Below are 26,877 nucleotides of genomic sequence, written 5' to 3' on the forward strand. Positions count from 1 at the left end.
GTCGTCAAAACTGCCTCCTCTCTGTTGCCTGAGGCATAGCTGTCCGGCAGGGCAGTTGCAGGAGCTGGCCAAGGGCACTATCCAGCCAGGTGCTCACCACTAGGTCTCTGGGGTCAGGTGCCCTCAAAGCCCCTTCATGAAACTGGTCACTGTGGCTTACACATGCTGCTCATTGGAAACATAGCCTTTTGCTTGGTATTTTGCATTCATCTGGCATTTTAAACCAAAGCCAAGTTTCTTCAGAGGCTTGTCAGCAAAGCTTTAGAGTTGAATGTTGCTGCATGGCAGTGAAATCAACTGTGGGCCTTGGACACATCGAATTGGACTTAGGTAATCAGTGGGGCTGGGGGGACATTAGGACAATTCATGCGTAAAGCACAGTGTGTGCGTAAGGCAGAGTTTGTTTGTTTGTTTTTTCTTAAATTTTATTTATTTGAGAGAGAGAGATAGAGAATGAGCAGTGGGGAGGGGCAAAGAGAGAGAGACATGCAGATGCCCCGCTGAGCAGGAAGCCTGATGTGGGGCTCCATCCCAGGACACTGAGATCACGACCTGAGCCGAAGGCCGACACCCAACAGACTGAGCCACCCAGGCACCCCATAAGGCAGGTTTTAGTTTGAGTTTATGAAGGCAAATTAGAGATACAAAGTCCCTGTTGGTTCAGTTTTCTGAGTAATTACATCTTTGCCAAAGTCAGCCAGTCCTCTCCGAAGGGGGTACATGGAAGCCACTGTTTTAGCTCTCGGTGCAAATGCAGTTTCTTTTATCTAACTGGTTAACATTCGCTACCTGAGGGGAATCTTTTGACTCATTCAGCATTCCTACGGCCTTGCATTTTGTCTTTTTACATAAGAAAATTGTCTCTTATGTACACGGAAGGTGCTTAGGTAAAATTTTATTAAAGCCTTATTGTGCACCCCCGATGCTCCATCCTCATCCCACCTGAATGATCATGTCTGTTGCTCACAGTGATGCTGTGGGGTGGGCAATTGTTTAGCCTGCTTTACAGATGAGGAAGCAGGAGCCAAGCCATTAGGAAGCCTGCCCCAAGGTGGGTTCGCTCGGGGGAACCAGAGGGCCGCGCTCCCACGCGCTGTACTTCTGTGTGCCGCCGGTTGACATCTATCTACTGAAAGAATAAAAGGTGGCCTAGATTTAGTGGGGATGTCCTCTGAGACCCACACGTATGGGTACTGAGCTTGGAGCTTCCAGATCCTTCCCTCGCTCTGAATTTGTATCCAGACTGCAGAAGCCTCCTGCTTCTGTTTCTGAAAGCACCACTCCTCTGCCTAGGACATGGCCCTCCAACCCCGCACTTCCAGTCATTCTGGAATTCAGAGGGCAGTTAGGCAGCTCTGCTCTGACTTCTTGCCAGCTCTAGGACCTTGGTGAGCACCGGCTACTTGGGCTCCGTCCTGCTCTTGAAGCCGAGTTAGAACATAATGGCTCCAGTTCTAGCCACTAGCCTAACCTAGGTCTACAGTTCACATTAAACATTAGCTCGCATTGCCTCCGGGTTGGAAACCAGTGTACCCAGAAGAAATTTACAAAGAGACAGAGAGATGTTGAAATATTCTGTGTGCTGTGCGCGGACAAGGACAAGGCTATGTTGTCTAAAGTCCCTATTCGATCCTCATTTTTTTCCATCCCGTCCCAGTGGCCTTTTCCTCTCTGGCCCTTCAGTAACCTTATGCCTGAGCATTCCAGCTCCCTCTTTCTTAAATGCCTCTGATGAAATATGTATACGTAAAGTCTCTGACTTCATCCCCGAAGAGGTCGCTTTAAATGTGGTTTCATTCCCTGGAGGGATGGTGCCGCTGCTGATGACCAGTTGGCAAAACTCAAGATTCAGAGCACCAGAAAAAAATGTTTTTAGATGCTCATATACTGAGTCCAGAGGGGATTTGGTCAGCAGAATTGTTAACTTGGGCCACCGCATCCTACCTTTTGCTTCCCACAGTCGAGTATCTGGTGCACGCGCTTCTTCTGGATGCTTGTGTTCTATTGCTTTCTAGTGGGAACGGGTTTCTCCACCCCTTCTCACTGTCTGCGATCTCGGTTCCCTACCATTCCACTGCCTGCGGGTGCAGCTAGGTCAGAGAGTGGGAGAGAATGAAGAGAGAGAGGGATGCTGTCGTTTATTGTATGCATTGATTCAGGACGTAAGCCTGTTCACTTTTTTCTTGGTCAAAGCAAAAAAAAAAAAATACAGGAGTCACATGAGCAGGGTGTTGATCAAGCATACAGGACTGAAAAGGTAGATGTCTAATTTATCATATGGAAGCTTTGGGAAACGGGACTCTGATCATTTCCCTGTAATGAATCCGTCTCTCAAGAGACCTTTTGCCCCAAAAAGTGTTGTCTTCTGTAACCTGTCCAGATGCATTTTAGCATCTTGCTTGTCGATGTGACTGCCAGTGTCTTAGAGACTTTGACAGTTTAGGTGATTTCTATTAGCAGAAAAATATGGGCTGAATCGCTTTTCTTCTAAATGAATGTGTTGTGTAACATCCAGGCTGACTCAGAATACAGGTGCATGCTTTAGCTCTGAGAAGGGAGAAGAAGGGGAAGAGCCCAAGCCGACAAGGTGTGGGGGGCGGGGGGGAAGGGCAGCACCCACCAGCCCAGGCCACCTTGTGTGGCAGTCTGAGCCTAAACCCTCTCTCTGGGAAAGAGTTCCTTGCTGCCTGTTTGTATCCCTGAGTAACCACAGACCCCCGCCCTCCAACGTGGGATGTTAACCTTGGAGCAACATGGAGATTAGCTGCAGAGCTGAAGCAGAGTCCCAAAGGGAGCTTGAGTTCTGCAGAGTCTATGCAGCCCTCTTTACCATGCATTGACCAGAGGCGAGGGTTCGGGACGTCCGAGCCGAGGACTGGAATCCCTCAAGGTAGGAAGAACCCCCTCCCAGGAAATGGACTCCTCCAATTTTCTCACATGATTATTCAGGCACTTTCACTTTTCCATATATAGGAGTCACTCAGGAGCAAGCGGTGACCAGTCGGAGGGAGTGACACATCTGGACTTAGGCCCTCCCTCCTCACCATCCTCACCTTCCTCTCACGTGCTCGCAGGCGTTCGGCAGGAGGGAGCCCTGTGGCTCTGCCAAAGACGAGCCTGTTGGATTTCTAGAAATAAACAACAGCAACAACAAAGCCACAAAACAAACCTCAGCCAAAGTCACAGCATTGAAATTGTTCCCTTGAAGAGACTGAGAAGCGTGCAAAGATGAATGGCCCAGTGGATGGCTTGTGTGACCACTCTCTGAGCGAAGAAGGCGCGTTCATGTTCACGTCGGAGTCCGTCGGAGAGGGACACCCGGGTAAGTAGGTGACTGTGACCATGGATGGATGGCAGTCTGTGCCAGGGGAGTCAGTTTACGAGGGGCCTTGGAAACAGTCTGGGTTGGTTTCTATGCAGGACGTCTAGGGGCAGCCTACGCGGCACTTCTTTAATTCTATTAATTGGTAGTCTTGTAGAACAGTCACTGAATATGAAATGAGAAGTTGTCAGGTAAGGAGGCCGTGCGGGCTGGTGCTGCTGCCTGCCTCCAGCATCTCAGCACGATGAGGCTACAGCAGAGAACACACAGTGGGTTGACTGAACGTATTATACGTTGGACACATATCATCAGATAATCAACTTGATGTATATATATATATATTTTTTTTTTTGGAGGGGGAGATAAAGCTTTATTATCAATGAGTGACTTAAGTCAACAGAGAATGTTCCCTTGGACAAGCCCCAGTCACTAAGTTTTGCACGTAAGGCCTGTGTAGTCTAGGCATGAACAGCACATTCCAGTAGCCTCTGAGATAGCTCACCAGGTCCTGAGGACCTCAGGTATGTTACCCGAGACAAGTACAGGTGACCTCCTGGAGAAGAAGAACATCTGAGCAGGTTTTGGTGATGTGGGGACATGGGCGAGGCTCTCATGTGTGCCAGTGAGGACCATGATCAGAGCCTCAGGTCAGTGGATCTCAGACCTCGGGGAACATCCGCACCACCCAGCGGGCTTGCTAATGCAGAGTGCTGCGCCTCCCCCGGAGTCTCTGATTTAGCAGGTCCTGGGTGAGGCTCAAGGTTTGCATCTTTAATAGGCTTTCAGGAGATGCTGCTGCTGCTGTGGGAACCACACTCTGGGAAGCAGTGTCCTAGAAGAATCCTGGGGGCTAGACACACTGATTTATGTCTTTAAGCACTTCTTCAGAATTCATCTGAGTATTTGAAGTTTTGGCAACTTACCACCAAAGCTACCTTTTCTTCATCTTATTCATCCATGTACTTTCCTGCCTTGTAACTCAGCTTTCGACATCTCACACCACTCTTTCCATATGCTTTAACCAGTGGTTCTCAACAGGGGGATGTTTTGCTCCACTAAGGGCATTCCGTATTGTCGGAAAACATTTTTGGTTGTCACCATAACTCTGCCTGCCGTGAGGGGTTGGGGTGCTGCCACATTTAATGGACAGCAGCCAGGTGTGCTTCTAAACATCCTGAATGCACAAGACCCTCCCCCCACAACAAATAATTTTCCAGCCCCAAATGTCAATAGTATCGCTGTTGAGAAACCTTGGCTTAAATTGAGTTTTGTGTGTGACTTAGCTCATTTCAAAGCAAATAGCCTCTTTCACTGTGCACAACTTTATGTGGTCTCTAGGTTTACCACTCTCGTAACTTTGGACTCATTGCCATGTCTCACACATGAAGACTATACATGGGTTAGGAGAAAGATTTGCTCCACCTGGACGATGTGGCTGCTTGGGTGCACAGTGGCCAGCGGTCTCCTCGTACCCCTAGCAGTGTGCTCCATGGACGGAGAAGATAAATTCTAGCCAACCAGTTGGCTGTTTTGTCTGCTAAATGATAGCCTTTCAATTTGTCCGACTCTCCTTTCACTTGCCGCAGTCGATTAAGTGTTCATGTAAGTCAGCTTCCCCTAAGGCTTGGTGCTGTCTTGCTTACTATTCCAGTGCTGACTACATCTCCACCAGGAGAATTATATAGATGCTCTTTCGGCTTCTCAGAAAACCAGCTATTGGCTATCTTAAAGGTACTGAATGATATTGATAGAAATTCTGAAAGCCTAAAGACACAGTTCAGAAAGGGCCTCCTTAGGCATTTCTTTAGTCTGTGGAGCTATCTTAGCACTCTTGCTTGGCTCCAGCTTTATGCCTAATACCCCTTATCCCACCTTCCCATGTGGACTGGGGACATGTGACCCGCGTCCTTGAAACAAGCAGACTCATCCGTGGTCGGCCCTAGGAGTCCTGATGGGTAAGCCTAAAGTGGATATTTTAGCAGCAGACCTTCCTTGGTAGGAAGTGCAGAGGCAGTGGCCTCAGACAACCTAGCTTTACACTCAGGATCTGCCACTGGTGACGGGTTGAATAGAAAGCCTCAAGGTTTAGTAGCAGTTTCTGGAGGAGAGTTTAGAGAATTCCCCTTGAACGGCAGATTAATATTTTAAGTTACATTGATGTTTAGCATTTTAAATGATGCACTTATGAGAGCAGAACCACTTGGTTCTGGATCTGGAATCTTAATTTAAAAACTGAAAAACAAAAAACAGAAGGACACGAGGAAACTCTGGGAGGTGACAGATGTGTTTATTACCTTGTTTATTGTAACATAACAAAAGTGTATTCACGTGTTCAAACCCCCCAAATTGTTTGATTTTGTGCAGACTTTTTTTGTACACCAATTATACCTCAATAAAGCTGGGGGGAAAATGTATTAATCTGTTAAGAACAGGGTGCCTGGGTGGCTCAGCGGTTGAGCATCTGCTTTCCGCTCAGGGAGTGATCCTGGGGTCCTGGGATCGAATCCCACATCGGGCTCCCTGCAGGGAGCCTGCTTCTCCCTCTGCTTGTGTCTCTGCCTCTGTGTCTCTCATGAATAAATAGATAAAATCTTAAAAAAAAAAAAAAACCTGTTAAGAGCAAACCCCACGGGGATTTTGAACATTAAATGAGATGCAATATATGTAAATAGATGTCGCTTTTACTTCTGAGTCTGGGAACATTGACAGTTTGCACAACCCCAAGGCCAGAGTGGATTTTTCCATAGTGCCATGGCGGGGTCTGCAAACTCAACCTTAAGACAAGTAGTGGAACAATAAGATCGAAGCCCAGTTCCTGTTGAGCTGTTGTAAGTCCCACCTTGACAGAGGTCTAACCAAGCTCTTAGGACATCTAGCCTGCGGGAGGCGGTGTGACCATGGGGGTGACCTGAGAGCTGCTTAGGGAAGGATTCTATAGAACAGCAGTGGTGTGTGGAAGCTCTCTCTCTTCTAGAATTCCTACGGGTGGGGTGGTGGATCTGGGCCTGGCGCCGTATACACAGTCCATCACAGCAACGCATCTGTTTGCTCCATCTGATTTTCACATGTTGGCACCTCATCTTACCAATGTTATTAGCCAATTTAGGTTCTATTTCTAGGAGCTTTCTAGACTTTAGACTTAAAGGGACTATCTTGAGGAATGACAGACTTTTTAATAGGAGGATGTGTGTGTGTGTGTGTGTGTGTGTGTGTGTATGAATTGCTTTAGTCTCTTAGGACTTATTTTGGAATGTATCTCTTTCTTTAGGGAACTCTATGAGTTTATATAATAGAAATCACCCACAATTAGGCAGGGATGGGAAGAAATAAAAAAATTTTCAAAAAGCTCCTAATTTTTTGTATTAGAAAAGTATATTTGATATGTAAACCTACCAAAATATCTAATTATTTTACCATTTCAGCTGGCTATACCTAGTACTTCTGTGATTCATACATATATTCATTCTTGTCCAGATAAGATCTGCGACCAGATCAGTGATGCGGTGCTGGATGCCCACCTGAAGCAGGACCCCAATGCCAAGGTGGCCTGCGGTAAGAATCACCCGCTCCCTCCCTGCTTATGACCTCAGTGGACTGAGCTTGAGGCCTTTGCCTGTGCCAGGGCACTTGGCATGGCAGAGAGTCAGGGGCCCAGCGCCTGGAAGGCCCCCGAAGGTACCATCCGTGCCGCTCAACCAGGGCCTTGGCCAAGGTCACGGGGCAGGGGTGCCCCACGTGGAGACCAGCACCCCCGTCCTCGTTCAGTGCCACACAGACTGTTCCCTCCTTCTCCAGTGCCACCCCAGCCCCTGCGTTGGGCACTGTGGGGACCCGGGCCCTCTGAGGGTGGACCACACCTGGTGTCCTTGTGGATAGCCGGTGAGAAGGTTGGCCTGCCTCCATCTCAGGATCTCAGCCTGGCCTGGAGCCTTAGCATTAAGGGGCAGGAGAGGCATCCTGGATGCAGGTGTGCGTCGACCATACTCTTTAGGATAGCCCAACGCCTCACACGGATCCACGCGGCAGTCCAGTGGGACTATTGTCCCCAGGGAGCAGCTGGGGAAGCTGATTGAGAGGTGAAATAGGTGGTTCAAGAAGACACAAGCAGGGGCCCTCGCTGCAAAAGGGAGGTGTGACCCGTCCTGTCCGAAGTGTAGCTCCCCGGGCAGCATTCACGCGTACTCGGCACGACTGCTGGGCTTTAGTCTGTTTGTTAGCATTATTCTTTTATTTCTGGAACCCGGGCTTGGGAAGACTCTGGGTGGGAGGCCCAGGAGTGGGGCTCCCCCGCTCAGGCTCACGGCCGCTGACATCCCCCCTCCCTCGCAGAGACAGTGTGCAAGACGGGCATGGTGCTGCTCTGCGGAGAGATCACGTCCACGGCCACGGTGGACTATCAGCGGGTGGTCAGAGGCGCCATCAGGCACATTGGCTACGACGACTCTGCCAAGGGTGAGGCGGGGCCTCAGGCCGGAGCCCCCTGCAAGTGTGAACACCACCGGGGTGGGGGGGGGCATCGCTGGGCCCGCCTGGCTGGCTCAGGGGTGAAGTCTCCAGTGACAGCGTGGTGGCGCCCAGCTGAACTACCCGTGTCACCCTGGAGCAGGCAAAGGCTTGGGGGGAGAGACGCACCCGGGAAGGGTGTGTTCTCAGCTGGGGGATCTTGCTGCGCTTTGCAGTCGCTTTGCAGTCGCTCCTCTCTCGAGGCCTTTGGCTGTGCTTCCCCTGCAGATGAGGAAATCCAAGCACGGGAGTGTCACTAATTTGTGTAAGGTGACAGCCCGCTAGTGACTGCCGTGTGGACCCCTGTGCCTTCTGCTCCATGCGGCTTCTTGCTATAGACAGAGAAAAAGGTGACTCGGCCCAGAGCTGGTACTCTGGGCAGGTGAAGGAGCCGGGCAGTGCGGGAGCCCGCAGCCCAGGGAAGGGGCACAGGCACCGGCGGGACTGGGGAGGAGCCCCGCAGTTAGGTGGAGGCGACAGCTGGAGGGAACAGAGGGCCCCAAAGCCGGCCCGACGTCTACAGCCAGGCCCAGCCCAGAGCAGCATCGGAGGACAGCCTGCGGGAGCCAGATGCCATGGGCCTGGGTGTGCTGGCACCCTCTCCTGGCTCTGGGGTGCCGTGTGCTGCCGCTTGCGGGTCGGGGTCCCCGGAACGACGTGCTGCACATGTGAGTGACGGCCTGTCCCCGAGGCTCAGACACAGAGGCTCAGTGCCCCTGGCTTCTGAGCTGCCCGGAGTGCTCGCTTGAGCACATGAAAGTTTAGGGGGGCTCTTGGGAATCAGCGGGAGCAGAGCCAGCGAGCACGGGCTGACTTCCCAGGCGGCACAGCAGGGTGTTCCTAGAGGCCACACGCTGTCCCCAAGCGGCAGCCTCCCAACGTGCTACCGTGCTACCGTGCAGGGCCTTCGCCCCGCCGCACGAGGAGGAGCCCATTGCCTACCTACGGGTGGACCTCATTCAAAAGCAAGTCTTGTTCTGCATGAGGCAGAAGGCAGCCTTCCCAGGAGGCCACGTCTCCTAGAGAGAGAGCAGTGAGAGCCCAGCCCTGCTGCTGGCTGCCAAGGACTCCCCAGTTGTGCATTACGCCTTCTGCATCTCTCCTGATCACTCTACGAGGTGCAGTAGGAGGTGCCCAGCGGCAAGTCGGTGGCACGGGGTGCGGTGAGGGGAGGAGGGAGGGAAGGTCCAGGGATGTTTAACGAGCCGAGAGCTGGTGGGATTTGGGTGTGTGTGGGGATGGGGAGTTGGAGGAGGAGCATTCCACCTGGAGGTCCAGGTCTGCCCTGAAGGCTGCACCCCGGGGCTGGAGCAGTTCAGCTGGGAGGGGCTGCATGGAGCGGAGGGGCCTGGTCCTGCTTCATTTGGCAGCAGGTCCCACGGGAAGCAAGTACGGAACCAGTAGACTGGATCTGGGTTGGGTGGGTGGGTGGGTGGTTTTAGTCAGCTCCTGCTGCGGTAGGGAGTGCAGCCTGGCGAGAGAGTGCGGGTTGCTCAGCTTGTCACTAACACTTGTCCTTGCGGTGGGGCCGCTCTGGGTTGCAGCCCCTCATTCACGCAGCCCCCATGGCCGAGCCCAGCAGGGCCTGAGGACCTCCCGGGAGAGGAGTTTGCAGTATGGGCACTGAGCCCCTTGCAGGGCCTCCTTGGGCGGGGCTGCCGCCGGCCAGACCCCCATGGAGGGTTCCCAGCCTGTGGCACCTCACCTGGGGGGCGGGGGTGCAGCCTCCATCTCCAAGCCTGAACCTGGGGGATAGAGGCACAGCTTTTCCATTCTGCTCCAGGCCCTCGTGCATAGCCTGGGATCAGAGGACTCTGGGTCTGGGAGCCCCTCTGGACAGTTGCCGTGTGCTCTCTTAGCTCAATCTAATTCATACCCGCATGAGGCATACACCTGGGCTTCTGATCTGTAGGGCTGGAAGGTGATTTTCAACCCAGATCTTAGGAGGTGCCTAAGGGGGCAAGACCATGCATCATCCATCGCTCTTCAGCCAGAGCAGCTGTACCTCTTTATCTGATTTTTGTGTTGCAGTTCTGTGTAGGATATATATTTTTGATCTAGGCATAATTTAATATAGTAAAATGCACCATAGAGGATTTTCTTTGGCCAGAGTTCCAGATGATCCTATGGGAAGGATACATGGGCTTCCCCATCCCTGGGCCTCAGCTCTGAGCCCAGACAGACCGTAGCTGGTTAGAGACCACCCCCCCAGCTGAGCAGCCCACCAGGAAGCTTGCAGACCCCTCTGTCTGACAGGGGTCCCCAGTAAGGCCCACATTCCCTCCCGCCTAGGCTTTGACTTCAAGACCTGCAACGTGCTGGTGGCTTTGGAGCAGCAGTCCCCGGATATTGCTCAGTGTGTACATCTGGACAGAAACGAGGAGGATGTTGGGGCCGGAGACCAGGTAAGCAACGTGGAGCAGGGGTGCACGGTGTCGGAGGGTCAAGGTAGTGTTGTCTGTCTCCGCTGTGACTGGGAGCCCTGGGGAGGAACTAGCCGAGGAGCTGGGGAGCTGGGGAGCACCGGATCGGGCTCACGCCCACGCGGATGCTGCGTGCACCAAGCACCCGATCCGTGCCGGAGTGCCAACCGGGGTTGAGATTTGAAGAACGTTGTCCCGTCGTCTAGAGCGGGCCTTGCTCAGTCGGCCCTCTCCCCCGTCCAGGGTTTGATGTTTGGCTATGCCACCGATGAAACAGAAGAGTGCATGCCCCTCACTATTATCCTGGCTCACAAGCTCAACGCCCGAATGGCAGACCTCAGACGCTCAGGGGTCCTCCCCTGGCTGCGGCCTGACTCCAAAACTCAGGTGAGCCTCCTCCTCTCGCCTCCCGTGGAGCCCCAGACACACACGTCCGGCACCCACCGCCTCCAGGTCCTCTTGATCCCCCCTGTCATTATTAAGATCCAAATGCTCGGTCTGGGCACTCAGAGAATTGCTGGTCATGAAAGGAACTATTTGTGTGGAAACTTTGGGTCTCGATGTTTGCTCCCCCAGTTTTTTTATTTATGGGAAGTTTGTAATATACAGAAGATTGGAATCAAGAGTTCTAGAAATTTTTATTTTGTCTTTTTTGGCCCTCTTAGCGTATGTGCATTCGGCTCATGTGATTCCCTGGTTCCTGCCACGCAGCGCTTACTCGGTTTCAGGCTTTCGGCCACTGCCCTTCCACCTCCACAGGTCACCACACCTTGAGCATGCTGCTGTCTGCGCCTCGCTGGGGCCCTTTACCCTGGTTTCTCATAAAAAGGCTTTCCCTCTGCTGTTTGGGACTGTCTGTCCCCCACGGGCCCTGACCTCGCTGGTCCATGCAGTGGGGAAATCCTCACCCAAGTCCACATTTGAAGGTCAATGCTGATGCAAGTAATAGCACACATGGAGGCACCCTGTCCTCGCCCCCTCACTGCCCTCTTTGACCCTGGTGACCCTGGTGACCCCCACTGGCCCCTTTCCCGGGGCTCCCCCCCCCCACCAGTTCCTCTTCCACCTCCACAGGTCCTTGGCACTTCTTGCACACTCTCTCCCCCTCCACCCGTGCTCACGCCCCACTTCCACCTTGTCCCACTCGACGCCCAAAGCTTCCACCTGCTGGTGTCTGAATCAGCAGCTGTGTTTCTCATCCGCCCTGCAAACACATCATGTGCAGCCTCACCATCACCTCCTCCTCAGCTCAAGGGAGTGTGACAGCCCCCCCCCCACCAACCAGTGCCCCCTCTGTCTCCTCCTTGTCTTGCTCCAGAGCGTTCCCTAGAGAGCATCTCTTCTGCTCCAGCCCAGTTCCCAGCCCAGTTCCCAGGCCAGGACCAGGATCCACACCATGGCCTCCCAAGGGCTCTCCCTGCCTGGAAGCTCCACTTAACTCCCTTTGGACTTCTCACTTGCTCAGACTCCTCTACACCTTTCTGCTCCCTACAGGGGGAGGCGGGGGTGGGGTCAGGGACAAAACCCACCTTCAAATGCTTATTATTCCTGCATTCAAAGCCTTTTAGGATCTCCCGGTTTTACCTGCCTCTACCTCCCCTCCCCTAGTTGTTGCTTAATCTGGCCTATTGCACTCGGGTTCCCCTTGTTTCTTGGAGCTTAGCCCCTATACTTCCACCCTTCGCCTCACCCGGAATCTTCTCGGGTTCTCACCTCCCTCCCCCGGTCAGTGGCCAGCGGCGCTCCCACCTCCTGTGGTTTTCCCCAGTGACCACCACCTGACGGGGCCTCTCTGGCCCCCATCCCGTTACCCCAGCTGCACAGAGGTGGGTCCTCAGCCCAGGTGGGAGGCTGCACAGGGCAGAGGCTGAGCCCAGCTGAACATGGGGCAAGGAAGTGCCTTTGTGGTCTAAAGAAAACAAGCCCTTCCTGGTGCTCCCCCCGGGACCTCCCCCCCAAGGTGGGGAGTGGAATCGGCAGCCCTCCACAGGTGTTCTTGGAGGGTGTGGGCCAGGGGAGCTAACATACAAAGACCATGGTGGCAGCAAAAGAAAGGAGCACACGGATGCTGGCACGCCCGGCCCCGTCTGGTGCCAGAGTCGTGCTGTGATGGGAAGTGGGGTAGAGATTCGAGGAACAAAGAATCCTAGAACAGGAGTGGGAGGAGGTGGAGCCACAGGGCTTTTCCCTTTCCTCCTGCAACTGTGAGGCCCAGAGGCACCCCCGTGGGACTGGGTGAAAGGGGAAAGGCCTGCATCACCTCGCATGGTTGTTGAAGGCTTCCAAGTCCACAGCGGAGATTGTGGGGTGAGGATGTGCTCTTCTAGGGGTTCCCTTCATGCAGGGCTCCGTGGAAGCCACTTACTGTGACCTTGGATACCAAAGCCTGCCTGGCTCCCCCGCCGCCGGGGGGCTGAGCCCCTGGCCTCACAGAGCCCTGGGTACGGGGCCACCCAGGCCGTGCGAGCGCCCCTGCATGGCTGCCTCACGGTGAGCGGCCACGACCAGTCTCTAGGCCGGCCCCATAGCCTGTTTGAGAGGGACCTTCATCATCTAACCAGAGTGTTGACTGTGAACAGGATGAGTCTTTCCACCTGAACAAATTCTTGCTGCTGATACGGAGAATCGCGTGGCATACGGGTGGCTATTTTTGTACCTGGTCAGAGTGGTGTTTTCCACAGTGTATTTTTCCCTACATCTTGCTGACATGATGAGATAAGAGGCATACTTGGAACCCTCTGCTCCGCCACAGTTGTTTGCTTCCACGCGCCTGCTGCCCGGGGCCTATGCCCGGCCGAGGGGGACGTCCAGGGAGCGGCAGCGTGGGGAGCCCGGCCCAGCAGATCCTCGGGGCGCCAGCCTTCGCCTGTGGCCTGATGCTCACACAGCGGGTCCGGCCCCAGAGCCCCCCACAGGGCCTGCCCTCCTGGGAGCCCCCACCCTCCCACCCGGTCGCACCTGTGTGTACATAGCCCAGCATTTAATGTTGCTCTCGGTACACAGATGTCAGTGGGCACTTGCCCCTCGCACCAGGACCGGACATCACCTGGGCAGGGCTCTTTCTCCTCCTCCTCCTGGACTCCACCCTCTTGTTCTTTGAACCAGGCAGGACCTGGAGTAGGAGTTTGAAACAGGCCCAGTGTTTGGTGGATACCTGAGGGGCCTTGGGCACCGGTTGCCCTCCGTGCCTCTCAGGGCCCTGGGGTCGGGAGTAGTGCTGTGCCCGCCAGACAGCGCTGCAAGCAGGGACACGTGGCATAGCTGCACCTCCACAGGCCCCACACACCCCAGGCCCCCTCCCACGCTGCTCTGGTGGGTGCACACTGCCTCGGTGGCAACGGGGCCTGTGGCTCCCACGCGTAGCTCCGGGGCAGAGCCCAGCTCCATCGACATTGTGCTCCTGACCCAGGTACTTATGGTCGGAAACCACAGCTCTCCTACCTTTGAGACGGGGCTGGGGACAGCTTCTCGGGACTTTGGGCATGGCTTCTAGCACACGGCACTCTGCTTTCCCAGCCTCACCTGCCGTCCTCACCGTCCCCATCCCCCTCGCTCTGCAAGCCCGGGAGCACAGACTGTGGTCCTTTGTCACTGCTCAGATCTGGCCTCGACGTCGGGCTCTCGAGCTCACTGACGTGTCAGCGTAGCACAGGGTCTGTGCTGCTGTGGGAACGACACCCGATTTGGGATTGGGCAGCACGGGGAATTGGCTCTCCGGCTTTTCACTGACTGCTGTGTGACTTCAGACACGTTGCTCCGCTTCCTGTAGCCTGGTTCTCATTCTGTAAAGTGGAGATGAGAATGTCTCTCTCGCTGGGGTGGCTTAACTATGACTTGCTAATGCACAGGATGGGCACAGAATTGACCCCGTTGGGTAGAAGTGAGTAGGAGAACTGCCCCTGTGGCTGGACCTGCAAGGGTCCTGCAGGCGGGCTCCTTCCCTCCACTTGCTCTCCGCTTTTCAACTTCCCTTAGCTCAGACACCCGGAGGCTGGCCATCCAGAGCTTGCGGCTCCCTCAGTTTCATCCAGCCTGACCTGAGCCCCTCTCACCCTGTCCCTACAGCAGGCAAGTCTCCTGGCCCCATACGCTTCCAGAGCCCCTCCACCGAGGGGCTGGGGCAGGCAGCCTGGCCCACGGACACCTGTGCCCAGGCCGTGGAGGGTCAGGAGAGGGCTTTGGCTAAGGGGACATTCGCTGGCACTCAGAGCCCTCTGAGATAGAAGGGGAGGCATCTAGTTGGGTCACAGACAGAGAGGAAACTCTGTAACCCTGAGTCTCTAAGTGGCACTAATTGTGGTCATGGGTGGGAACAGCTTACGCCTCATACCCAGTCGTCCCATAGCACGGGGCAGTTGCTCCAAGATGAGAATCTGTCAGATTAACTTTCCTGGAGGCCTTTGGAGGACAGGAGGCCCCCTGCCCTCGTTTGGCTCCTGGGAGCCCTGCCTGCCTCCCAAGGGTCTGTGCCTGGCAGCGATGTGTCCTCAGCTCAGGGCAGGGCCTTACAGCGTCTCCTCCTGCCCCTGTGACCCAACAGGTGACAGTTCAGTACATACAGGACAATGGCGCAGTCATCCCCGTGCGCATCCACACCATCGTCATCTCCGTGCAGCACAATGAGGACATAAGCCTGGAGGACATGCGCAGGGCCCTGAAGGAGCAGGTGATCAAGGCCGTGGTGCCCGCCAAGTACCTGGACGAAGACACCATTTACCACCTGCAGCCCAGCGGGCGGTTTGTCATCGGAGGTCCCCAGGTGCGCCCTTGCCTCTGAGCAGAGTCCCGATTTGTCTCTATTACTCCCTGAGCAGGAAGGACGAGGTAGCTTGGTGTGGCCCAGCCGTGTGTGGCCCTGGCCCCAGCATGAGGTCAGCTGGCGCCCCGTGGGGCCGGCTGTGTGTGCGTCAGTGCACGAGGAATTTGGGACGCATCCCCAAGGACTCTCCCACCTTGTGCAGCCTGGCCCTCCCCCAGTCGTCGTAGCCCAAGCTGCTGCCTTGCCCTGCTGAGATGCCAACCCACCGCTACGGAAACTGGCCTTTCCCGGGCGGCACTATGGGGCCCTGGTCGCAGGTTACCTTCAACCCGTGTGAGGGCAGGTGTTTGGATGGGGACCCCCGCGGTCCCCAGTACCTCAGGAGAGAGGACATGGAAGTTGACTGAGCTCCCTCAAGAGGTGCTGACCTCTGCCTGGGGCGCCTCAGCTGGGGAGTCCCTGCAGTGGGTTCCGTGACCAAACGTAGGGCAGAAACACTGGACAAAACACTGTTCCTTGTAGGGCTTCTCAAAGCCCAGATGTGCTGCTAGTGGGAACCGTGGATCTCTAAGCAGCGGGATAGGGTACGTAGTCTTTCCCCGAAGCACTTAACCTGGAGCCCCTGCCCTTTAAACATCGTGATGCAGACGCGTGAGGAAATGGGCACCGTGGTGCCGGTTGGGCGCCACCAGCCGGGGCCGCAGCGCAGGGTGTGTCTGTCCCCGTGCAGTTCCCTCCCGCAGCTGGATGTCTCCAGCCTGACGGATTCCCCAAGACAAGAGACAGGGGTAGGAGGAGCTGGCCATGATTCCAGAGAGCTCCGGCTCATCGTTGGCACTTTCTGACGGGGCGCCGGCAGGTCACACCTGGCTTCTGTCACTGGTCAGAGACCGCGCTGGGGCTAGAGCCCAAGGCGCCCAGCTTTGGGGGGGACGGTCTCTGCCTCCCACCCGCCCTCTGGTTCTCATCCCCTCCCTCCCTTCCCTCGTGTCCCCCTGCAGGGCGATGCGGGCGTCACCGGCCGCAAGATCATCGTGGACACCTACGGTGGCTGGGGGGCGCACGGCGGCGGGGCCTTCTCCGGGAAGGACTACACCAAGGTGGACCGCTCGGCGGCATACGCTGCGCGCTGGGTGGCCAAGTCCCTGGTGAAGGCAGGACTCTGCCGGAGAGTGCTCGTGCAGGTGGGTGGGCCCCGCGCTGAGCACCCCACCTCTGCCCCAGCGAGGGCGCCCAGGCCACTTCTGCCCCGGAGCGTGCACCCTGAGAACCTGGGCGAGGGGGAGGTCTGCAAGGCAACAGGCTCATGCAGAGAACACTCCCTCTGAAGGTGGTGGGGGGTTGGAGGCAGACGAGTTGGCGAGCAGGTCGGGCGGGTGACGGTGGCTCCAGCTGCCCCTTCCCGAGGACGTCTGCACCCAGGCTTCTGTCCCCTGACCCTGGTCTCTCCTGGAAGGTTTCCTACGCCATCGGTGTGGCTGAGCCACTGTCCATTTCCATCTTCACCTACGGAACCTCTCAGAAGACAGAGAGAGAGCTGCTAGATGTGGTCAATAAGAACTTTGACCTCCGGCCAGGGGTCATTGTCAGGTAAGAGTGCCACCGCTGTCACTGCTGCCCGGCCCTTGCTCCTCCCTCACCCAGAGCCTCGGCTCCCCTGGAAGGGAAGCAGGGGGAAGGACTTTGAGCCTCCCCGAAGCAAGAGGGCCTGCGGCCCCTGGCCCAGCACGACACATACCCCAAATGCAGGATGTCTGCTTTTCGGGCTGAAGGAGGCTGTGTAAGGTTCCTACTGGCCCAGAGACCCCGACGCCAGTGAGGCCATCCTGGAGCAGGTCGGGGATCTTAGGAAAGTCACCAGAGGGCCGAATGCTGAGAATTGAGCCGGCTGGCCTGGCCCAGCTGCCCTTGCTTCTGATGCCGTATCCCCACTTTCTGGAGCTTGGCGATGCGGTTGGTGTGCTCCAGGCCGGTGGAGTGGACGGAGAGGAGAGGAGAGGAGAGGAGGAGGAGGAGAGGAGAGGAGAGAGGCCCAGGGAGGCCAGGGCTCAAGGTCTGGGGCCTGGGGGTGTGTGTCTGATCAGACTGTCTCCAAGCCTCTGAGCCTGTTTCCTTCGGGCCGGTGGTAGTTCCCGCAGAAGACATGGTGTGGCGTAGACAGCAAGTTGATGGGAGATCGCTCAGAGTAGTGACACTCCACGTGGACGAAGATCATCGCACACTGTTAATTATTCCTGTGCCCAAAATTCAGAAAAACTGTTCCTTTTCCCTTTTCCTTTTAAAATGACCCTTTCCTGTGCTGACTGTGCAGGGATTTGGATTTGAAGAAGCCCATCTATCAGAAGACGGCATGCTACGGCCATTTCGGAAGAAGCGAGTTCCCATGGGAAATTCCCAAGAAGCTTGTGTTCTAGAGCCGGTGGGAGTGGGGCCTGGCCTGCCCCTGAAGGCATCTGGGTGGCCTGGTTTGTCTCCTTCGGGGTCCCGGCTCCCAGCTCTCACACGTCCCAGACTCAGGGCCCCGACTGCCCTCCCAGGGAGTGCCTTCCCCCCATTACCCGGTCCTGGACCAAGCCACACCCCCAGGGTTAGCCCTGCGCTGTCATCACTGTGAAGGGCAGGAGGCTTGCTGGTGCTGGGGGGTCACACCTCAGGAGGGTAGTCACGGTGTTCCCCCTGCTTTTCCCTCTGACCAAGGCCATGTTAATTTAGTGGGAAAGCCACCCCTGTTGAGAGTAAACCCCCCTCACTCCCCCCAGCCCCCCCCATCAGTGATCCTGGGTAGTAGCCTCCCAGGCTAGGCATCTGGCCGAGGCAGAAACAGTTGCTGACATCTCCTAAGCGTCTACACATGTGCCAGGGACCCATGAGCTAATTACTGATGTCATTCCTCTTCACTGCAACACGATGAGGTAACACCTCGTGCCCACTTCTATGGGGGGAAACTGAGGCACAGACTGCCTAGATAACTTTCCCAAGGCCCCACAGCCACACACATCAGGACCTAGGAGCTCTGACTCAGGAACCCCGATTCGCCCCGCACCCCCCAGCTCTGTTCCCATCTCATGCCAGACACAGGCCTGAGCCATGACAAAGCAGATTTGCAGCAAAGCTGTGTGGCCTCTGCCCTGAAACCCTGTCATAGCTGTGACTAGGGGATTAACCCCTGGCTCTCGTGGTGAGCCGTGGACAGTGGTATGTGAAGTCGGGACAGAGAAGTAGCTTGCCCTAGCTCAAGTGGGCAGCCCTAGACAGGGGACCGGGAGCCTGTGTGCTTCAAGTCCTTGTCTCTCTTTGGCCTCGTTGTCTGAATGCTTTCAGAATGCGTGGGTGAGCCCTTCCGCCGCCCCTCCAGAGAGGCCAGTTGTGAGGCAGAGCTGAACCGCCCCCCACCCCGGGGTAGACAAGTTGGCTTGGATGTCCGGAGGAAATTCTGGCTTCACCAGATGGCTTCTGGGCCATGGTGCCCAACAGGCCCACGTGGCCCTCGGTGTGCTGGGGCCTTGGAAGCCACACGCTCACCTGCCCTCTGCTTCCCACCCCTGGCCAGCACCTCCTACCCCCACGTCCTCAGCCTGGGCCTCTGACAGGGGCACGTTGGCCTTCTCCCTAGCAGCCTGAGCCACAGGCTCCGGGAGGGGCCTCCATGGGCCCCACGAGAACACTGGAGACTGGGCTTCCTTCCTGGGTGTGTGGTGCCAGTTCTGGCTGGACAGACAGCCCAAGGAGCCTCATCTAGGGAGCAGACAGCCAGCACCTGGGCTCTAGGCCTGACCCGCTTTCCGTCCTGGAAAAGGCAGCTCCTCAGGGGAGAAGAAGGAGCCTGGAGCCTCCATCTCAACCTGGAGCTTGTGTCTGCTCTGGAGGCTCTGATGTGTCTGTGGGCTCCGGTCACCCAGCAGGTCTCAAGCTCCTTCCAGGAGAGGGAGACACAGGTTTGCAGGCGGTTAGTTCCTCTCACTCGGGGCGTGTTAGAAGTCAAAGTTCACAGCTGTGTACTTTCCCCACCCTCTAGAGAAGCAAGATCTTTTTTTTGGGGGGGGGGCGGGGATCGACACTGTTTATAAGAAACTAGAACCTTTATTTGTTAATAGTTCCTGCTAGGACAGGATAAATAAAGCCGAATAAACAGTCCTTCAGTGAACCAACTGAAGGAACAACTACTCTATGCTTCTTTAAAAGATTTTATTTATTCATGAGAAACCCAGAGAGAGAGGCAGAGACACAGGCAGAGGGAGAAGCAGGCTCCCTGTGGGGAGCCCAATGCGGGACTCAAACCCAGGACCCTGGGGTCACGACCTGAGCTGAAGGAGTCGCTCAACCCCTGAGCCCCCCAGGTGCCCCTCTGTGCTTAGCTTTTGTCTGCAAACCTCCAGACACCGCACCTCCGAGGAGCAGCCTCCAGCCCCCAGCGAGGGAAGTGTACCCCCTGCACCATGTTCCCCCACCCAGGGCCCCCTGTCCCGGCCTGGAGGGGCTTCTCCAGCATAGTTTAAGGTTTCCTCCTCCACCAGCGACCCCAGTCACCATATTTCCATATTTATTCCCCACCACACTCCCCGGGGTTTCCTGGGCAGAACCTGAGGCCCAGAGGGTGAGGGGTGTGATGAGGCACCCGGCTGGTGAGGGGGTCCCCTGACTCCTCATGCTCCGTCACCGTACACTAACCCCCCCACCCCGCCGCCGGGGCCTGGTCTGCCCTCCCTGCGAGTTATCTGCAATAAGATCATCGTGAGGGGGGCCCTCGGGTGGCTTTGTCCCATGGCCGAATCACTGAAGTCAAATGAAGGGAATGCGTGAGGGTCCGGTCAGAGCCAGACCTTTAAATGGGTTTAAATGGGCACGTCTCCCCCCCCCACACACACTGTGTGAGAATTAACAGGTAGCGTTTTTTATCAGAAGAGTGTGGGGGCCGAAGCCCCCTGAGAGGCAGTCCTGAGGGCTGGGGGAGCAGGGGTGGGACTTCCTGCACCGGTTCCCACAAGTAGGCCGCGGGGAGAGGGACCTGCTCCCCAGAAACGTCCAGGTCCAGGCCAGGAGGCTGTGCGACAGTGGGCGGGCCCGGGTGCGGGGAGGGCAGCAGGGCAGCCGAGTCCTCGGATCGGGGCCAGATGACGGGGAGAAAGCCAAAGGCCACAGTTCCGTCTGAGACAAAAATCTGTGACTTGAGCAGCCGCTACGTGGGCCGTGCAGTGACCTTCTCCTAGAACACAATCCACGTCTTGTAGGAACACAAGATGCCCGTGAAACATTGGCATGCTTCCTGCGAGGGAAGGCGCCGAAGGAATGGGCTTTCTGGGCATCGAAGGCCAAATGTTTAGCGAGCAAGAAGCCGCTTGAGAGCCGCGAAGCCCTCGCATGTCAGTGTTGTGGAAGTGGTGAAGGACACGGGGCAGGGTGGCCGGGGTAGGAGGAAAGCCAGGACCGCGTGAAATGGTACCGATGGGTAGATGATAGGAGGCCTCAGGAGTCCGGTGACCAGCGTGTGGAGGTGGGTGGTAGCTGGGAAAAGGAAGGCAAGTCACTAAGAAGATGTGCATTCGGCCCCATCGCCCACCCCACTCAGGAGGCATGTATTGGGGAGGATGAGGAGGAGGAAAGAGCTTGGTCTGAAAGGTGTCTCAGAGTTGGCAGAGGATGGAGGAGTAGGGAAACGAGAATGAGAAAGAATTGGCATCTCAGCAGTGGTTGGTTGGTTGGGGGTGAAAGTCTCGGAGAGGGAGATTTATTATTTTTATTTTAAAGATATTATTAGATAGAGGGCAGGAGTGGGGGTGGGAGGGGCAGAGGGAGAGGGAGCCACAGACTCTCCTTGGAGCAGGGAGCCCGATGACTCGGGGCCTGATCCCAGGACCCTGAGATCATGACCTGAGCCGAAGGCAGAAGCTTCACCCCCTGAGCCACCCAGGCACCCCTGGGGTGGGGACTTTTTTTAATTTTTTTGGGGGGGTGGGGACTTTAGAAGAAATTTTTGCCTGTGACAGTTTCCCAGAGTACGTGTGACAGCACAGTGTGAGCAGCAGTGTGACCAATAGTCAAGATATGGAAACAATGTAAGTGCCCATCAACAGACCAACGGGTAAAGAAGATGTGGTCCAGATAGACAACGGAACGTTACTCAGCCGTGAGGAAGGGCGGCCTACCCCAGCAACTTGCACGAACCTGGAGCGCGTTAGGCTAAAATAGGTAAGTCAAGCAGGGGCGCCCGGGCGGCTCGGTCAGTTAAGCATCCAAACTCTTGATTTCGGCTCAGGTCATGACTTCGGGGTCCCGAGATGAGCCCCACATCGCACTCCATGCTCAACGGGGAGTCTGCTTGAAATTCTCTCTCTGCCTCTCTCCCTGCTCATGCAGTCTTTCTCTCTCTCTCTCTCTCTAATAAAAAGATCTCTCAAAAAAAAAAAAAAGGTAAGTCAGGCAGAGAAAGACAATTGCTCTATGATATCACTTTATGTGGCATCTTAAAAAAAAAACAAACCTGTAGAAACAGAAGAGTGGTTACCAGGAACTGCGGGGCAGGGGAAACGGGGAGGTGTCGGTCCAATGGCACAAACTCCTGTTAAAAGGTGAGTTAAGTTCTAGGGGTCTATTGGGCAGCGCGGTGATTATACCTCGTGATACCGCGTCATGTCATCAGAAGTTGCTAAGAGACTAAATCTTAAATGTTCTTGCCACACTAATGGGAATGATCATTGTGGGATAAGCTAAGGCTACAGTGGAGACCATTCTGTGGTACTAGATGCGTCAAATCACGTCATACACCTTAAACTTACACAATGTTGCGTGTCTATACTATCCGAATAAAGCTGGAGGAAAAAAAAAAAAAAGCATTGTGACAGACCCATGGTCCCTGGGCTGTGAAGTCGTCTGTCTTCTTACCATGATACTTTCACAAGAGAGGTTTTGAAGAAGTTAAGGAAAAAGGACTGTGTGCTGGGTGCAGCTCACGGCAGCTCTTGGTGCAGAAAAATGTGGGTCGATAAACAATTTAGTGGGGAGCAGAAAACAACCCCAGGAAACGGGGGAGTTTGCAACCCCAACATCCTCATCCAGAAGAGTGTTGGGTGTCCCCGAAAATAAGGAGGTTGCATGAGAGCCATCTGACGCGGCTCTCACGGGACAGTAGGAAACTCAGAGGTTGTAAAAGGGAAATAACTCACTAAATCTCATTTCACAAAGACGACACTTCCATGCCGAGGGAGGAAACACAAAGGTCAAGAGATGCGACAAGTGAAAATGTAGCTGCAATTTCAATGTTCATGGAATCAGATCAATAAGAAGCAACAAGACCCCAGTAGTAAATGGACAAATTATAAGGACAGGAGTAAACAGATGTAATGAAAGAAATAGGAAAAACCACAAGAAATGAAAGCTGCTCATCTACATGTTTCAAGAAATAAAAAAAAAAGACTTTTTAAAAACCGCAATATTGTATTTTTGGCAAACAGATGGCTGAAAATCAAAATGTTCCTAAAATCCAGAGCTGGCAATGGTGAAAGGAAAGGGGCGTTCCCAAATACAGCGTGACTTTGGTTCTTTGTTATAAAAATATAAATGTCCTGTGTGCCTGGTTTGGGTCAGGGGTTGCGAATGCTTTGCAGGATAGGGTGGGCCAGGTGGTCTCGCCCGGGGCTGAGGAGGGCAGGACGGTGGGCTGGTGGGCGCTGAATCCAGGTGAGGGTGGGAAGGGGACTCTTGGGGAGAAAGCCCGGCTCTGTTCCTGGCCACCCAAAGAACAGGGCTCCCCTCCTTGCACCAAGGTTGTGGGGGCTACCTGTGGGGTGTTGCAGGAGGCCCCACAGGATGGCCCGGGACGCAGGGGCCCAGAGGAGTCCCGCTCTTCCCAAGCCGCGGCTGCAACTGCCGAGCCGGTCGGGGCAGCCTGAGAGGACTATGGAGCTGCAGAGGAACAAGCCAGTTGAGGCCACTTCTGAGGACCCCCCCCCATTCAGTAAAGGGCAGACCCTGTCCCAGGGCAGGACAGGAACCTTGAACCACGATTCCCCTCCGCTGCGCTGGAGGAAGCATCTGGCCTGTGACCCATCCAGCGGGGCCTGGTCCTGCGGCTCTAGGAGGACTCTCCCCAGGGCTGGGAGGATCCTGAGGCCTGGCCTCCCTTCCAGTTATGAACCGTGCTCATTCTCTAGTAGGGGGCAGCCCTGGGACCCTAGCTCTTCCTAGGCTTCCTAGGAGGAAGAGTAGGGGGCCCCAGCCTCTCCCTGAGTCCCCTGGCCCACCCATCCCCTCCACGGCTCCCAATTGCAACCACGCACCCGCCTCCCTCCTGACAGGTGGTTGATCCGGGTGGGGTGGAGGCCGATCTACAACTACGATGACCTAAGGCCAAGGGGGCTATTCTATTTTCATCCTTGAGCTGAGGGACCCCTAAGACAGCTGCAGAGGGCTGATCTCGGCCAGGGCTGTCCCCCCAGTACTTCCAGACTGGGCCCCGCCCCAGCGGCACTGTGTTCCCTCCACCTCCTCGCACCCAGCTCCGAGGGGCAGCTCTGAACCTCCTCCCAGAAAGCAAGGGAGGGAGGGACGGAGGGAGGGGAAACCTCACCTCCTCAGCTCTTGGACTTCAGCATCAAAACATTGAGTCACTGACTTCCGAGCTGTTTCGATTTGTGTTTGATCTCCTTTCCGTTTCTCTGCCTTCCTTGTGTTTCATGTCCCGTTCCTAACTTTCCAAGCCGCGTGTTGGTTCCAGCAGCTTCTAGATCCAAACTTTCCTCGATGAGTCGTAAAATCTCCACGTGGTTGGTTGTCCTTCAGCTGTGCCACTTGTTTCTAGTTCCAGCCACAGGCAACGGCAATCATCTCTGTTGTTTGCGCTTCTCAAGAAGTGTTGTGTTGAGGTTTCCACCGCAGTCCAAAAAGGGGAACTTGGCTTCCCTGGGCCTGCTGGTACAAACCCCCAATCACCGTGTAATCTCTCACCTGTGTTCAAATGTGCTTTTTTTAAAAAAATTGTCTATAAGATTTTATTTATTTATTTGAGAGAGCAAGCACGCATGCACGAGTGGGGTGAGCAGCAAAGGGAGACCATCTCATGCTGACGTCCCGCTCAGCGGGGAACCCAATGTGGGCTCCAAGCTACCACCACGGAGATCACACCCTGAGCTGAAACTAAGGGTCAGACGCTCCACCGACTGAGCCACCGGACGTCCCAAATGTGTTTTATGAATATTCTATATTTGTTTTAATTTAAAAAAAACCACTCTTTTTACATAAGTTTTGTAAGCTCAGATTTTTCTCAGCTCTTACTTTTTCTCTTATAAATAGATTCTGGACAGTATTTTAGTAAATAGTGGTTATTTAAATTATTATATTATCATTTCTAGGAAATACAAGGAGTTAAATTTAATGGATTGACATAATTTGATATTTCTTTTTTTTAAAAAAAAAAGAAGATTTTATTTATTTATTCATGAGAGACACAGAGAGAGAGGCAGAGACACAGGCAGAGGGAGATGCAGGCTCCCCATAGGGAGCCCGATGTGGGACTCGATCCTAGGACCCCAGGATCATGCGCTGAGCCAAAGGCAGATGCTCAACCGATGAGCCACCCAGGGGTCCTGCTAATTTGCTATTTCTTAAACAACATGCTATCATGTGAGGATAGTTCAGCCACCGGAGACATTAGACATCTCAGAATACTTTCCCTCTGCTGATGCTTGTGTCCCTGTGACAAGAGAACAGTGGAGGTCACGATCTCCATAAACAGTAGTTGATGACAGAATGCCTGGGTTCTGCTGATTGCACAGAGAGCATGTGTGCGGAGCAAGGGGCCCAGGGCCTCTCCTGGGGCTCCGGACCCAGCAGAGACACTGCCTTGTTACCAGGGCCCTGCCGGGGGTGAGCTGAGCTCAGCTCCTCGGGGCAACAAAGGTGAGTACAGGCTGGGCTTCTCAGCTCTGCTCTACCTCCAGGTAGAGAGGCATCTGGGCCACCAGGGCCCTCAAGAGTGAAGAGCCTGCCCCAGTGTCACCACCATCTGTATAGCACACGTGCCAAGGACCTTGGTGGCAGCCTGTGCCAAGCTCTGCAGCCTTGACACTGGGGGTTGGGTGTGAGTTGCTGTGCCCGGCAGCCCAGCTGAGCCAGGATCAAGCATGTCCAGGGCTGGATGTAAATTATGGCCAAAGAGCAAAACTGGAGTCTCTAAGTGATGCCGTAAGCAGTCCTGGGACCTGAGGCTGGGGCAAGTTCCGCCTTGCAGAGTAATAGCCCCGGCAGGGCCTGTCCAGGGCCTAATCCACTGCTGTGGGCATGGAGGGCAGAGCAAGCGTTGGAGAAACCATGCTTAAGATACTCTGGGGTCGGCTGGAAAAACAAATGAACCAGGTTCCAGAACTTCCAGGCTGTGCCGCCTCGGGTACGTTCCAGAACATCACTGAGCCTGCTTCCTCCTCTGTCGTAAGGGAGTGAAGACCCCTTAGGAGGAGGCCCCTCCTTCCAGTGAGTCTAGGGGAGACATTGGTAGACATTGAAGGCCTGGCTAGTCCCTGGTACCTGGCAGTGGCTCCGGAAAGAGCCGTGGTTGACGGGAGTCTCCTCCGGAGTCATAGCCTGAGCCAGCCTCTGTGGACAAGCAGAGATGGGACAATTAGCCCGCAGAACCCTGACAAAGGGAGGCACGCAGGGCAAATTCTCTGTACCCGTCAGGCTAGCATGTGGGAAAAGCGGGGGAAGCAGGGGAGGATTGCACGGATAGAGCCTGGGGCTCAGAGCAGTAAACGGTGTCCCCTGTTCTCCCGTGGCGCCTGGACTAAGTCGCCCCCTGTGAAGGTGGGGGGAAGAACGGAGGGGGCGATGGGTGACATTTGCCTGCGCGTCCCTCCCATGGGCTGCAGTTTTTCGTGCAGCCACCAGAGGACAGAGCCGGCTCACGATCCGTCCTCTGTGCTCTGGGGAGATGATGGGGCTCAGGGCTCCCCCTCCCTCACCTCCCTCCCTCCCTCCCTCCCCTCCTTCCCTCCTCCCCTCCCTCCCCTCCCTCACCTCCCTCACTGTGGTGGATCAAGACTGGATTCAGAGCCCCTGAGAGGTCAGGACGCCCCTCCCAACATTCCATCTCTAGAACCTGGTGGTCAGGTTGAGGCAAATGTTTGTGTATCAGCCCAACCAGATTTCTCAGGGCTTCGGTGCCCCTGTGCCCCCTCTTCTCGCAGGCAGTGCTCCCCATTTCTCCTTTCTTGGATTCCTTTTCTCAAGGGGGGAAGGATTGTGCACATGGGTGCTATCCCATGCAGGGCTTGCGACCAGAACAGCATCCGTCAGCCAGGACCTGTCTTTACACCCATCTTAAAGGTGCTCCGACCATAAAGGTCATGGCTCAGTCGTTTGAGCATCAACTCCTGGTTTCAGCTCAGGTCATAATCTCAGGATCCTGGGGGCAACCCCACATTGGGCTCCAAGCTCAGTGGGGAGTCTGCTCAAGATTCTCCTTCTGTCCCTCCTCCTCCTCCAAAATCAATCAATCCTACACCAGCCCATGGCCCCACATGGCGTAGACTCTCAGTCATGGGGTGCTGTAGCTCCCTGTTGAGGATTGACTTGACTGCCTTGGCCGCAGAGGGCGTGTAGGTGGCTGCTGGCTGCCAGTGCACCCCCATTGTTCCTGAGCAAGGCGGAAGCTCAGAAGTAGCCAGGTGGCATTCCTTTCTCTGGGGTTAGTAGCCGCCCTAGGGAATTGGCCATTTTACACCCACAGAAATACGTGCACACACACACACAAACGCACTTGGAGGTGACACACAGCCACACACTCCTGCACCGACACAGGCAGAGAAACACACGGACAAACACACGGTTGATATGATACCTGTGTATCATAACCCTAACGCCCCAGACTTGAAAGTCACACG

The 26,877-nt window shown here is 55.2% G+C and overlaps 1 protein-coding gene across 1 annotated transcript; it reads left to right on the plus strand.

Annotated features, from left to right (window-relative positions):
• Positions 1 to 3,010: 3,010 nt before the first annotated feature.
• Positions 3,011 to 19,175, plus strand: MAT1A (methionine adenosyltransferase 1A). The gene is made up of 9 exons (XM_055325276.1): positions 3,011 to 3,322; positions 6,797 to 6,874; positions 7,652 to 7,774; positions 10,118 to 10,230; positions 10,492 to 10,635; positions 14,789 to 15,007; positions 16,009 to 16,191; positions 16,464 to 16,597; positions 17,319 to 19,175. The coding sequence occupies exons 1-9, from the start codon at positions 3,229 to 3,231 to the stop codon at positions 17,419 to 17,421; spliced, it is 1,191 nt and encodes a 396-aa protein (XP_055181251.1). The 5' UTR covers positions 3,011 to 3,228; the 3' UTR covers positions 17,422 to 19,175.
• Positions 19,176 to 26,877: the final 7,702 nt, after the last annotated feature.

This window comes from Nyctereutes procyonoides, unplaced genomic scaffold (assembly GCF_905146905.1).
Source record: "Nyctereutes procyonoides isolate TBG_1078 unplaced genomic scaffold, NYPRO_anot_genome, whole genome shotgun sequence".
NCBI lineage: Eukaryota > Metazoa > Chordata > Mammalia > Carnivora > Canidae > Nyctereutes > Nyctereutes procyonoides.